General features: G+C 44.2%; 1 protein-coding gene across 1 annotated transcript in view; it reads right to left on the bottom strand.

The window, feature by feature from the left end:
* LOC128695495 (uncharacterized) overlaps positions 1-14,748 on the bottom strand; it is a 458,740-nt gene that overhangs the window by 178,726 nt on the left and 265,266 nt on the right. The window contains exon 12 of the mRNA XM_053786204.2: positions 13,568-13,775. Coding sequence (XP_053642179.2) covers positions 13,568-13,775 — 208 coding nt within the window. The remainder of the gene's footprint in view (positions 1-13,567; positions 13,776-14,748) is intronic.

Here is a 14,748-nt window from a genome sequence, read left to right as displayed (position 1 = left end):
CAGGTAAGTATTGTTCACCTGCTCTGAAGTACCCAGACAAGTGTTGTTCACCTGCTCTGAAGTACCCAGGCAAGTGTTGTTCACCTGCCTTGAAGTACCCAGGCAAGTGTTGTTCACCTGCTCTGAAATACCCAGGTAAGTGTTGTTCACCTGCTCTGAAGTAACCAGGAAAGTGTTGTTCACCAGCCCTGAAGTACCCAGGCAAGTGTTGTTCACCTGCCTTGAAGTACCCAGGCATGTGTTGTTCACCAGCTCTGAAGTACACAGGAAAGTGTTGTTCACCTGCCCCAAAGTACCCAGTAAAGTGTTGTTCACCTGCTCTGAAGTACCCAGGCAAGTGTTATTCACCTGCTATGAAGTACCCAGGCAAGTGTTGTTCACCTGCTCTGAAGTACCCAGGAAAGTGTTGTTCACATGCTATGAAGTACCCAGGCAAGTGTTGTTCACCTGCTCTGAAGTACCCAGGAAAGTGTTGTTCACCTGCCCCAAAGTACCCAGGAAAGTGTTGTTCACCTGCTCAGAAGTACCCAGGCAAGTGTTGTTCACCTGCTCTGAAGTACCCAGGAACATGTTATTCGCCTGTTCTGAAATACCCAGGCAAATGTTGTTCATCTGCTCTGAAGTAGCCAGGCAAGTGTTGTTCACCTGCCCTGAAGTACCAAGGCAAGTGTTGTTCACCTGCTCTGAAGTACCCAGGAACATGTTGTTCGCCTGTTCTGAAATACCCAAGCAAATGTTGTTCACCTGCTTTGAAGTACCCAGGCAAGTGTTGTTCACCTGCCATAAAGTACCCAGGAAAGTGTTGTTCACCTGCTCTAAAGTACCCAGGAAAGTGTTGTTCACCTGCTCTGAAGTACCCAGCAAAGTGTTGTTCACCTGCTCTGAAGTACCCAGGCAAGTGTTGTTCACCTGCCCTAAAGTACCCAGGAAAGTGTTGTTCACCTGCTCTAAAGTACCCAGGAAAGTGTTGTTCACCTGCTCTGAAGTACCCAGGCAAGTGTTGTTCACCTGCCCTAAAGTACCCAGGAAAGTGTTGTTCACCTGCTCTAAAGTACCCAGGAAAGTGTTGTTCACCTGCTCTGAAGTACCCAGGCAAGTGTTGTCCACCTGCTCTGAAGTATCCAGGAAAGTGTTGTTCACCTACTCTGAAGTACCCAGGTAAGTGTTGTTCACCTGCCCTAAACTACCCAGGAAAGTGTTGTTCACCTGTTCTGAAGTACCCAGGCAAGTGTTGTTCACCTGCTCTGAAGTACCCAGGTAAGTGTTGTTCACCTGCCCTAAAGTACCCAGGAAAGTGTTGTTCACCTGCTCTGAAGTACCCAGGCAAGTGTTGTTCACCTGCCCTGAAGTACCCAGGAAATATTTGTTCACCTGCTCTGAAGTACCCAGGAAAGTGTTGTTCACCTGCTCTGAAGTACCCAGGTAAGTGTTGTTCACCTGCCTTGAAGTACTCAGGCAAATGTTGTTCACCTGCAATGAAGTACCCAGGTAAGTGTTGTTCACCTGCTCTGAAGTACCCAGACAAGTGTTGTTCACCTGCCCTGAAGTACCCAGGCAAGTGTTGTTCACCTGCCCCAAAGTACCCAGGCAAGTTTTGTTCACCTGTTCTGAAGTAAACAGGAAAGTGTTGTTCACCTGCCCTGAAGTACCCAGACAAGTGCTGTTCACCTGCCCTGAAGTACCCAGGCAAGTGTTGTTCACCTGCCCTGAAGTACCCAGGTAAGTATTGTTCACCTGCTCTGAAGTACCCAGGCAAGTGTTGTTCACCTGCCCTGAAGTACCCAGGCAAGTGTTGTTCACCTGCCTTGAAGTACCCAGGCAAGTGTTGTTCACCTGCTCTGAAATACCCAGGTAAGTGTTGTTCACCTGCTCTGAAGTAACCAGGAAAGTGTTGTTCACCTACTCTGAAGTACCCAGGCAAGTGTTGTTCACCTGCCTTGAAGTACCCAGGAAAGTGTTGTTCACCTGTTCTGAAGTACCCTGGAAAGTGTTGTTCACCTGTTCTGAAGTACCCAGGCAAGTGTTGTTCACCTGCCTTGAAGTACCCTGGAAAGTGTTGTTCACCTGTTCTGAAGTACCCTGGAAAGTGTTGTTCACCTGTTCTGAAGTACCCAGGCAAGTGTTTTAAAAATTGAGGTTGGAGAGTTGAAGGAGGTGGTCTTGCTTCTCCAGGAGGAGATTAGGAGGCTGAAGGTCCACCTCAATGGGTCTGGGAGAGAGTGTGAGGTGGCTGGAGTTGTGGGGAATGAGGCTTCTAGCAGCGAGGTGCAGTCTGTCTCTCGCTGTGAGGAGGCTGTAGTTGGGGAGGCAGCAACGGCTACCAGCAGTGAGGTGCAGCCCAGCACCTGCTACAAGTGGCGAGTAGTTCACAGTAATGGAAGGCGCATCAGAGTAAGGAAAGTTAAGAGTGAAGATCTGAAGGTAGGAAATCGCTTCTCTTCAGTGTTCAGTGGTCAGTCGTCAGTGTTCAGTGGTCAGTCGTCAGTGTTCAGTGGTCAGTCGTCAGTGTTCAGTGGTCAGTCGTCAGTGTTCAGTGGTCAGTCGTCAGTGTTCAGTGGTCAGTCGTCACGTGAGGTCACAGACCCTGAGCTGCTTGGGGATTAGCGTGGACGGTTACAAAGCATGGCTTGCTTCTACAGTGTTTTAAAAGCTGAGGTTGGAGAGTTGAAGGAGGAGGTCTTGCTTCTCCAGGAGGAGATTAGGAGGCTGAAGGTCCACCTCAATGGGCCTGGGAGAGAGTGTGAGGTGGTTGGAGATGTGGGGAATGAGGCTTCTAGCAGTGAGGTGCAGTCTGTCTCTCACTGTGAGGAGGCTGTAGGTGGGGTGGTAGCAACGGCTACCAGCAGTGAGGTGCAGCCCAGCACCTGCTACAAGTGGCGAGTTGTTCACAGTAATGGGAGGCGCATCAGAGTAAGGAAAGTTAAGAGTGCAGATCTGAAGGTAGGAAATCGCTTCTCTGTTCTCCAGGATGAATGTACTTCAGTGGCCAGTGAAGGTAAGGGTACTACTGCCCCTGCTAATGAAGGTAAGCGCATTCTTGTGGTTGGTGACTCTCAGGTAAGATATGTTGATCGTGCTTTTTGTAATAGGAATAAGAAGATGAGAGATAGAGTGTGCTTCCCTGGAGCTGGTGTTGGGGACATTGTCAACAGACTGGATAATATCATGTCAGGTAATGGGAACAAGCCCATTATCTGTCTCAGTGCTGGTGGAAATGATATTGGGAAGGGTAGGAGAGAAGAGCTGCTAGATAAGTACAGGTCAGCTATAGATTTCATTAAGTCTAAGGGAGGGATCCCAATCATATGTAGCATCTTGCCTAGAAGGGGAGTAGGAAATGAATGGTTGTCTAGGGCAATTGGTGTAAATTGCTGGCTAGACAGATACTGCAAGGAACTTGCAATCCCATTCATTGACAACTGGAACAACTTTTATGGCAAACATGATATGTATGCAAGGGATGGGGTTCATCTCTCTGGGGCAGGGGTGGTAGCACTTGCAGACTCGATTGAGAAAGCCATTGGTGAAATGCCTATGATTTTAAACTGATGGAAGATAGAGGTATGGGTGTGTGTGGGAAACAAGCAGGTTGCAACACTAGGGTTGGAAACAGTAAATGTATAAAAGGCATTCAGCATGAAGTTATAAATAAAGACAATAGAACAGGTCAGCAAACAAAGGGGGACAGCAGAGGGCAGCAAGGGACTAGCTCCCTTAAGGTTTACTATACTAATAGCAGGAGTGTTAGAAATAAGATAGATGAGCTAAGATTAATTGCAAGTGCAGGAAACATAGATATTATTGCTATAACAGAGACCTGGCTCAATCTGAAAGATAGAGAGATGCCCTCTGAATGTCACATACAAGGCTATAAATTATTCCACACTGACAGGGTCAACAGGAAAGGTGGTGGAGTAGCGATGTATGTCAGAGACAATTTAAATTGTTGTGTTAGACAAGATATTAAATTAGAAGCGTCAGCCACTGAATCTGTTTGGTTACAGCTTCTCGAGGGCCGAGAAAAACTAATTTTGGGTGTGATTTACAGGGCCCCAAATCTTGATAGGGAGTGCAGTAAACTTCTATGGGACGAAATTCGTAAGGCATCTACATACGAAAATGTTGTGCTAATGGGAGATTTCAACTATAGACAGATTGACTGGAGCAATTTGACAGGAAATTTAGAGTCGGGTGACTTTCTTGATACGATCCAGGATTGTTTTTTAAAACAGTTTGTGACAGAGCCAACTAGGGGAAATAACCTCCTTGACTTGGTTCTTGCCAGTAGGGAAACACTAATTAATAATCTTGAGGTTAATGATGAGCTTGGGGAGAGTGATCACAAATCACTCAGTTTTAACATATCATGGAATTCCCCTAATAATGGCAATCAAGTCTCCGTCCCTGACTTTCGCTTGGCTGATTTCATAGGACTGAAAAATTACTTAGGTGGGCTGAACTGGAATGACCTGACTAGGGGTCAGGTAGGTGGTGATGGTTGCCGATATGATGCTTTCCAGGGCATAGTTCTAGCTGCTCAGTCAAATTATGTTCCAAATAGGGAAATCAGATCAAACAAAAATGATCCTAAATGGATGAACAATAGATTAAAATATCTGATTGGTCAAAAGAGAGGCATATATAGGCAAATCAAAAGAGGAGAGGGGCAATTAAGAAATCGATATATTCAGTTAAAGAGAGAAATAAAAAAGGGAATTAGAAAAGCAAATAGAGATTATGAGGTTAAAGTTGCAAGAGAATCGAAGACTAACCCAAAAGGATTCTTTCAGGTATACAGAAGTAAGATCAGGGACAAGATAGGCCCACTCAAAAGTTCCTCGGGTCAGCTCACTGACAGTGATAAGGAAATGTGTAGAATTTTTAACACATACTTCCTCTCAGTTTTTACACAGGAGGATACCAGCGATATTCCAGTAATGATAAATTATGTAGAACAGGACGATAATAAACTGTGCACTATTAGGGTCACAAGTGACATGGTCCTTAGGCAAATAGATAAATTAAAACCTAACAAATCCCCAGGCCCTGATGAACTGTATGCAAGGGTTCTAAAGGAATGTAAAGAGGAGCTTAGCACACCTTTGGCTAATCTTTTCAACATATCACTACAAACTGGCATGGTGCCAGATAAGTGGAAAATGGCAAATGTGATACCTATTTTCAAAACAGGTGACAGGTCCTTAGCTTCGAACTATAGACCAATAAGCCTAACCTCCATAGTGGGAAAATTTATGGAATCAATAATTGCCGAGGCAGTTCGTAGCCACCTTGAAAAGCATAAATTAATCAACGAATCTCAGCATGGTTTTACAAAGGGGCGTTCCTGCCTTACGAATTTATTAACTTTTTTCACTAAGGTATTTGAGGAGGTAGATCATGGTAATGAATATGATATTGTGTATATGGACTTCAGTAAGGCTTTTGACAGGGTCCCACATCAGAGACTATTGAGGAAAATTAAAGCACATGGAATAGGAGGAGAAATTTTTTCCTGGATAGAGGCATGGTTGACAAATAGGCAGCAGAGAGTTTGCATAAATGGGGAGAAATCAGAGTGGGGAAGCGTCACGAGCGGTGTTCCACAGGGGTCAGTGTTGGGCCCCCTGCTGTTCACAATCTACATAAACGACATAGATGAGGGCATAAAGAGCGACATCGGCAAGTTTGCCGATGACACCAAAATAGGCCGTCGAATTCATTCTGACGAGGACATTCGAGCACTCCAGGAAGATTTGAATAGACTGATGCAGTGGTCGGAGAAGTGGCAGATGCAGTTTAATATAGACAAATGCAAAGTTCTAAATGTTGGACAGGACAATAACCATGCCACATATAAACTAAATAATGTAGATCTTAATATTACGGATTGCGAAAAAGATTTAGGAGTTCTGGTTAGCAGTAATCTGAAACCAAGACAACAGTGCATAAGTGTTCGCAATAAAGCTAATAGAATCCTTGGCTTCATATCAAGAAGCATAAATAATAGGAGTCCTCAGGTTGTTCTTCAACTCTATACATCCTTGGTTAGGCCTCATTTAGATTATGCTGCACAGTTTTGGTCACCGTATTACAGAATGGATATAAATTCTCTGGAAAATGTACAAAGGAGGATGACAAAGATGATCCCATGTATCAGAAACCTTCCCTATGAGGATAGACTAAGGGCCCTGAAACTGCACTCTCTAGAAAGACGTAGAATTAGGGGGGATATGATTGAGGTTTATAAGTGGAAGACAGGAATAAATAAAGGGGATGTAAATAGTGTGCTGAAAATATCTAGCCTAGACAGGACTCGCAGCAATGGTTTTAAGTTGAAAAAATTCAGATTCAGGAAGGATATAGGAAAGTACTGGTTTGGTAATAGAGTTGTGGATGAGTGGAACAAACTCCCAAGTACCGTTATAGAGGCCAGAACGTTGTGTAGCTTTAAAAATAGGTTGGATAAATACATGAGTAGATGTGGGTGGGTGTGAGTTGGACCTGATAGCTTGTGCTAACAGGTCGGTTGCCGTGTTCCTCCCTTAAGTCAATGTGACCTGACCTGACTAGGTTGGGTGCATTGGCTTAAGCCGGTAGGGACTTGGACCTGCCTCGCATGGGCCAGTAGGCCTTCTGCAGTGTTCCTTCGTTCTTATGTTCTTATGTTCTTAAGTCTAAGGGAGGGATCCCAATCATATGTAGCATCTTGCCTAGAAGGGGAGTAGGAAATGAATGGTTGTCTAGGGCAATTGGTGTAAATTGCTGGCTAGACAGATACTGCAAGGAACTTGCAATCCCATTCATTGACAACTGGAACAACTTTTATGGCAAACATGATATGTATGCAAGGGATGGGGTACATCTCTCTGGGGCTGGGGTGGTAGCACTTGCAGACTCGATTGAGAAGGCCATTGGTGAAATGCCTATGATTTTAAACTGATGGAAGATAGAGGTATGGGTGTGTGTGGGAAACAAGCAGGTTGCAACACTTGGGTTGGAAACAGTAAATGTATAAAAGGCATTCAGCATGAAGTTATAAATAAAGACAATAGATCAGGTCAGCAAACAAAGGGGGACAGCAGAGGGCAGCAAGGGACTAGCTCCCTTAAGGTTTACTATACTAATAGCAGGAGTGTAAGAAATAAGATAGATGAGCTAAGATTAATTGCAAGTGCAGGAAACATAGATATTATTGCTATAACAGAGACCTGGCTCAATCTGAAAGATAGAGAGATGCCCTCTGAATGTCACATACAAGGCTATAAATTATTCCACACTGACAGGGTCAACAGGAAAGGTGGTGGAGTAGCGATGTATGTCAGAGACAATTTAAATTGTTGTGTTAGACAAGATATTAAATTAGAAGCGTCAGCCACTGAATCTGTTTGGTTACAGCTTCTCGAGGGCCGAGAAAAACTAATTTTGGGTGTGATTTACAGGGCCCCAAATCTTGATAGGGAGTGCAGTAAACTTCTATGGGACGAAATTCGTAAGGCATCTACATACGAAAATGTTGTGCTAATGGGAGATTTCAACTATAGACAGATTGACTGGAGCAATTTGACAGGAAATTTAGAGTCAGGTGACTTTCTTGATACGATCCAGGATTGTTTTTTAAAACAGTTTGTGACAGAGCCAACTAGGGAAAATAACCTGCTTGACTTGGTTCTTGCCAGTAGGGAGACACTAATTAATAATCTTGAGGTTAATGATGAGCTTGGGGAAAGTGATCACAAATCACTCAGTTTTAATATATCATGGAATTCCCCTAATAATGGCAATCAAATCTCCGTCCCTGACTTTCGCTTGGCTGATTTCATAGGACTGAAAAATTACTTAGGTGGGCTGAACTGGAATGACCTGACTAACGGTCAGGTAGGTGGTGATGGTTGCCGATATGATGCTTTCCAGGGCATAGTTCTAGCTGCTCAGTCAAATTATGTTCCAAATAGGGAAATCAGATCAAACAAAAATGATCCTAAATGGATGAACAATAGATTAAAATATCTGATTGGTCAAAAGAGAGGCATATATAGGCAAATCAAAAGAGGAGAGGGGCAATTGAGAAATCGATATATTCAGTTAAAGAGAGAAATAAAAAAGGGAATTAGAAAAGCAAAAAGAGATTATGAGGTTAAAGTTGCAAGAGAATCGAAGACTAACCCAAAAGGATTCTTTCAGGTATACAGAAGTAAGATCAGGGACAAGATAGGCCCACTCAAAAGTTCCTCGGGTCAGCTCACTGACAGTGATAAGGAAATGTGTAGAATTTTTAACACATACTTCCTCTCAGTTTTTACACAGGAGGATACCAGCGATATTCCAGTAATGATAAATTATGTAGAACAGGACGATAATAAACTGTGCACTATTAGGGTCACAAGTGACATGGTCCTTAGGCAAATAGATAAATTAAAACCTAACAAATCCCCAGGCCCTGATGAACTGTATGCAAGGGTTCTAAAGGAATGTAAAGAGGAGCTTAGCACACCTTTGGCTAATCTTTTCAACATATCACTACAAACTGGCATGGTGCCAGATAAGTGGAAAATGGCAAATGTGATACCTATTTTCAAAACAGGTGACAGGTCCTTAGCTTCGAACTATAGACCAATAAGCCTAACCTCCATTGTGGGAAAATTTATGGAATCAATAATTGCCGCGGCAGTTCGTAGCCACCTTGAAAAGCATAAATTAATCAACGAATCTCAGCATGGTTTTACAAAGGGGCGTTCCTGCCTTACGAATTTATTAACTTTTTTCACTAAGGTATTTGAGGAGGTAGATCATGGTAATGAATATGATATTGTGTATAAGGACTTCAGTAAGGCTTTTGACAGGGTCCCACATCAGAGACTATTGAGGAAAATTAAAGCACATGGAATAGGAGGAGAAATTTTTTCCTGGATAGAGGCATGGTTGACAAATAGGCAGCAGAGAGTTTGCATAAATGGGGAGAAATCAGAGTGGGGAAGTGTCACGAGCGGTGTTCCACAGGGGTCAGTGTTGGGCCCCCTGCTGTTCACAATCTACATAAACGACATAGATGAGGGCATAAAGAGCGACATCGGCAAGTTTGCCGATGACACCAAAATAGGCCGTCGAATTCATTCTGACGAGGACATTCGAGCACTCCAGGAAGATTTGAATAGACCGATGCAGTGGTCGGAGAAGTGGCAGATGCAGTTTAATATAGACAAATGCAAAGTTCTAAATGTTGGACAGGACAATAACCATGCCACATATAAACTAAATAATGTAGATCTTAATATTACGGATTGCGAAAAAGATTTAGGAGTTCTGGTTAGCAGTAATCTGAAACCAAGACAACAGTGCATAAGTGTTCGCAATAAAGCTAATAGAATCCTTGGCTTCATATCAAGAAGCATAAATAATAGGAGTCCTCAGGTTGTTCTTCAACTCTATACATCCTTGGTTAGGCCTCATTTAGATTATGCTGCACAGTTTTGGTCACCGTATTACAGAATGGATATAAATTCACTGGAAAATGTACAAAGGAGGATGACAAAGTTGATCCCATGTATCAGAAACCTTCCCTATGAGGATAGACTAAGGGCCCTGAATCTGCACTCTCTAGAAAGACGTAGAACTAGGGGGGATATGATTGAGGTGTATAAATGGGAGACAGGAATAAATAAAGGGGATGTAAATAGTGTGCTGAAAATATCTAGCCTAGACAGGACTCGCAGCAATGGTTTTAAGTTGGAAAAATTCAGATTCAGGAAGGATATAGGAAAGTACTGGTTTGGTAATAGAGTTGTGGATGAGTGGAACAAACTCCCAAGTACCGTTATAGAGGCCAGAACGTTGTGTAGCTTTAAAAATAGGTTGGATAAATACATGAGTGGATGTGGGTGGGTGTGAGTTAGACCTGATAGCTTGTGCTACCAGGTCGGTTGCCGTGTTCCTCCCTTAAGTCAATGTGACCTGACCTGACTAGGTTGGGTGCATTGGCTTAAGCCGGTAGGAGACTTGGACCTGCCTCGCATGGGCCAGTAGGCCTTCTGCAGTGTTCCTTCGTTCTTATGTTCTTATGTTCTTAAGTATCCAGGAAAGTGTTGTTCACCTACTCTGAAGTACCCAGGTAAGTGTTGTTCACCTGCCCTAAAGTACCCAGGAAAGTGTTGTTCACCTGTTCTGAAGTACCCAGGCAAGTGTTGTTCACCTGCTCTGAAGTACCCAGGTAAGTGTTGTTCACCTGCCCTAAAGTACCCAGGAAAGTGTTGTTCACCTGCTCTGAAGTACCCAGGCAAGTGTTGTTCACCTGCTCTGAAGTACCCAGGAAAGTGTTGTTCACCTGCTCTGAAGTACCCAGGAAAGTGTTGTTCACCTGCCCTGAAGTACCCAGGAAAGTGTTGTTCACCTGCTCTGAAGTACCCAGGAAAGTGTTGTTCACCTGCTCTGAAGTACCCAGGCAAGTGTTGTTCACCTGCCCTGAAGTACCCAGGAAAGTGTTGTTCACCTGCTCTGAAGTACCCAGGAAAGTGTTGTTCACCTGCTCTGAAGTACCCAGGCAAGTGTTGTTCACCTGCTCTGAAGTACCCAGGAAAGTGTTGTTCACCTGCTCTGAAGTACCCAGGCAAGTGTTGTTCACCTGCTCTGAAGTACCCAGGCAAGTGTTGTTCACCTGCTCTGAAGTACCCAGGCAAGTGCTGTCCACCTGCTCTGAAGTATCCAGGAAAGTGTTGTTCACCTGCTCTGAAGTACCCAGGAAAGTGTTGTTCACCTGCTCTGAAGTACCCAGGCAAGTGTTGTTCACCTGCTCTGAAGTACCCAGGAAAGTGTTGTTCACCTGCCCTGAAGTACCCAGGAAAGTGTTGTTCACCTGCCCTGAAGTACCCAGGAAAGTGTTGTTCACCTGCTCTGAAGTACCCAGGCAAGTGTTGTTCACCTGCTCTGGAAAACCCAAGCCTCACCTGCTCTGAAGTACCAAAGCCAGTGTTAAGCCTGCCCTGAAGTACCCAAACCAATGTTTCACTTGCTCTGAAGTACCCAAGCAAGCGTTTCACCCGCAGTGAAGTACCCAATCAGATGTTATAGTACCCAAAGGCAGTGTTTCACCTGCTCTGAAGTACATAAGCCAGTGTCTCATTTCCTCTGAAGTACCAAAGCCTGTGTTTCACCTGCTCTGAAATACCTAATTCCGTTTCACCGGTTCTAAAGTACCAAAGCCCGTGCCGCACCTGCTCTGAATACCCACGTCAGTGTTTCACCTGCTCTGAAGTGCCCAAGCCAGTGTTTCACCTGCTCTGAGGTACTCAAGACAATGTTTCTCCGGCTCTGAAGAGTTTCACATACTTTGAAGTACCCAAGCCAGTGTTTCACTTGCTCTGAGGTAACCAAGCCAGTGTTTTACTTGCTCTGAAGTACCCAAGCAGGTGTTGTAATACCCAAAGGCAGTGTTTCACATGCTCTGAAGTACCCAAGCCAGTGTCTCACTTGCTCTAAAGTACCCAAGCCAGTGTGTCACCTGCTCTGAAGTACCCAAGCCACTTTTTCACCTGCTCTGAAGTACCTAATTCCGTTTCACCTGCTCTGAAGCACGCAAGCCCAGTGTTTCACCTGCTCTGAAGCACGCAAGCCCAGTGTTTCACCTGCTCTGAAGCACCCAAGCTTAGTGTTTCACCTGCTCTGAAACACCCAAGCCCAGTGTTTCACCTGCTCTGAAGCACGCAAGCCCAGTGTTTCACCTGCTCTGAAGCACCCAAGCCCAGTGTTTCACCTGCTCTGAAGCACCCAAGCCCAGTGTTTCACCTGCTCTGAAGCACCCAAGCCCAGTGTTTCACCTGCTCTGCAGCACCCAAGCCCAGTGTTTCACCTGTCTGAATTACATAATTCAGTTTCACCTGTTCTGAAGTACCTAAGCTAGTGTTTCACCTGCTCTGAGGTACCTAAGCCAGTGTTTCGCCTGCTATGAAGTACACACTTTCACCTAATCTGAAATACGTAATCCAGTTTCTCTGGCTAGGAAAAACCTGAGGTGGTGTTTCACCTGCCATGAATTACTTTAGTAAGTGTTTCACCTTCTCTGAAGTATCAAGACAGTTTTACTTTTTCTGAAGCATTAATGCAATGTTTCACTTGCTCTGAAGCGTAAATGTTTCACTTGCTCTGAAGCGTAAATGTTTCACTTTGCAACATTTAGGTATCTTTATTCTGGAAACGTTTAGCCACATAGTGGATTCTTCAGTCCAATCTTCAGTCAGTTTTGATGGACCGAACACATCGACTCAAAGCTGAGGGACTGATTACCTCAAACTCCTCCTCTTATTCCACCTTTTCCTGAACTGGACTGAAGAAGTCACTGTGGCGATACGTTTCCAGAATAAATATACCTAAATGTTGCAAAAGTGTTTCATTTGTCAATGTGTCGGTTCTGTAAACCGTTTATTCACAGAAATGCAGTGTTTCACTTGGTCTGAAGCATAAAGGCAGTGTTTCACTTGGTCTGGAGCATAAAGGCAGTGTTTCACTTGGTCTGGAGCATAAAGGCAGTGTTTCACTTGGTCTGAAGCATAAAGGCAGTGTTTCACTTGGTCTGAAGCATAAAGGCAGTGTTTCACTTGGTCTGAAGCATAAAGGCAGTGTTTCACTTGGTCTGAAGCATAAAGGCAGTGTTTCACTTGGTCTGAAGCATAAAGGCAGTGTTTCACTTGGTCTGAAGCATAAAGACAGTGTTTCACTTGGTCTGAAGCATAAAGGCAGTGTTTCACTTGGTCTGAAGCATAAAGGCAGTGTTTCACTTGGTCTGGAGCATAAAGGCAGTGTTTCACTTGGTCTGAAGCATAAAGGCAGTGTTTCACTTGGTCTGAAGCATAAAGGCAGTGTTTCACTTGGTCTGAAGCATAAAGGCAGTGTTTCACTTGGTCTGAAGCATAAAGGCAGTGTTTCACTTGGTCTGAAGCATAAAGGCAGTGTTTCACTTGGTCTGAAGCGTAAAGGCAGTGTTTCACTTGGTCTGAAGCATAAAGGCAGTGTTTCACTTGGTCTGAAGCATAAAGGCAGTGTTTCACTTGGTCTGAAGCATAAAGGCAGTGTTTCACTTGGTCTGAAGCATAAAGGCAGTGTTTCACTTGGTCTGAAGCATAAAGGCAGTGTTTCACTTGGTCTGAAGCATAAAGGCAGTGTTTCACTTGGTCTGAAGCATAAAGGCAGTGTTTCACTTGGTCTGAAGCATAAAGGCAGTGTTTCACTTGGTCTGAAGCATAAAGGCAGTGTTTCACTTGGTCTGAAGCATAAAGGCAGTGTTTCACTTGATTTGAATTTCCTGACTGAGTATTTCACGTGACATGAGCTAGCTACAGCAATATTTAACCTTTCTTAATTAACCCATTGCAGGTTTCGCTCGACTTGAAGTACAAAGAGAAGTGTTTCGCCCGGTCTGATGTATATAAACAAGTGTTTCACTAACTCTCAAGTACATATACAAGTGTTTCACTTGTTCTGAAGTACCCAAAGCGCTTCTCGGGCGCTTCAAGAGAAGCGCCCAAGATACTGTTTTTATCTGCCCTTATGTGCGCAAAGTATATTTTACGTATTGCCTCACCTGCTGGGGTGATGAAGAAGACACAAGGCACCCTCTGGCTGCCCAATCTGTTCCGGCCGAGGCAGAAGACAATGCCGTATTTGTCGTGGGCGTGGGAGTGGGTGTGTGGGCGATATACCAGTGTGCTAGTGCTGCCGCGGGTGGTGAAGCTGGTGGGCGGCAGGTCCTTCACGCCCCTGCTGCTGTTCACCTTCCATAAGAACTGTACCTGGGGAGGAGGGATGGTGAAATGAGTTCAGAATCTCTCTTTCTTTCTCTCTCTCTCTCTCTCTCTCTCTCTCTCTCTCTCTCTCTCTCTCTCTCTCTCTCTCTCTCTCTCTCTCTCTCTCTCTCTCTCTCTTCGTGCAAGAAGAAACTTTATAATCATTTTAAAACAAATTTTGAAGAACTTTGCTATAGTGCCTCCGTCTAAGTACAGGAATCAAACACCAACAGCCTGTCTGACCAGACAATCAGTAAGGAAGCATAGTCACAGACCGCTCTGGTGATGATCCCTTGTCATCAAATATAAGTCAACAGGTGTCATGCTTTCTAAGAACCGTTAGCATTTTAATTTTCTCAGTGGCCAATGTAAGTCTTGCTTCAGACAAATATCTGCAACGTGAGTCTCCTCTCTTTCATAAGATTTTGAAAAAATTTAGTCGTTTGCGTAGGTGTGGGAATAAGAGATGAAGTGAGTCAGGCTGTTACGATAAACAATCCAAAAACAAAAGACCAAGCACACTTTTCTGTGGAGAAGTGTCTCCTATGAAGTAACTTGCACACTGTTAGTTTAGTATGGAAAAAAACATACCACGGGCGGGGATAGAACCCGCGATCAGAGAGTCTTAAAACTCCAGACTGTTGCGTTAGCCACTGGACCAGCTAGCCACAATAAGATTCATCCAACTAGGTATATTTCTACACCATAGGAAGGTTAGCATAGGTACCACTGTGGCCACAAATGCAAGTTTTATCCCCGCCCGTGGTATCGTTTGTTCGCAATCGTGTCATTACGATTTCGTGAGTCATTTTAGTATGGAGTCACAGATCACTAATGCTTATAGCCGAATGTGTTTTAATATGTTCCTGATTAAATGTTTCGCAAGAACCGTGAACATAGTAAGTATCTTGCTGATCATCAGTTGGGTAACTGGGTAATGCCCATTCACTACACAACATGGTCCACACGGGCCATGCTG

The sequence above is a fragment of the Cherax quadricarinatus genome, chromosome 2 (assembly GCF_038502225.1).
Source record: "Cherax quadricarinatus isolate ZL_2023a chromosome 2, ASM3850222v1, whole genome shotgun sequence".
Lineage (NCBI taxonomy): Eukaryota > Metazoa > Arthropoda > Malacostraca > Decapoda > Parastacidae > Cherax > Cherax quadricarinatus.
This window is presented reverse-complemented; position numbering and strand designations above follow the sequence as displayed.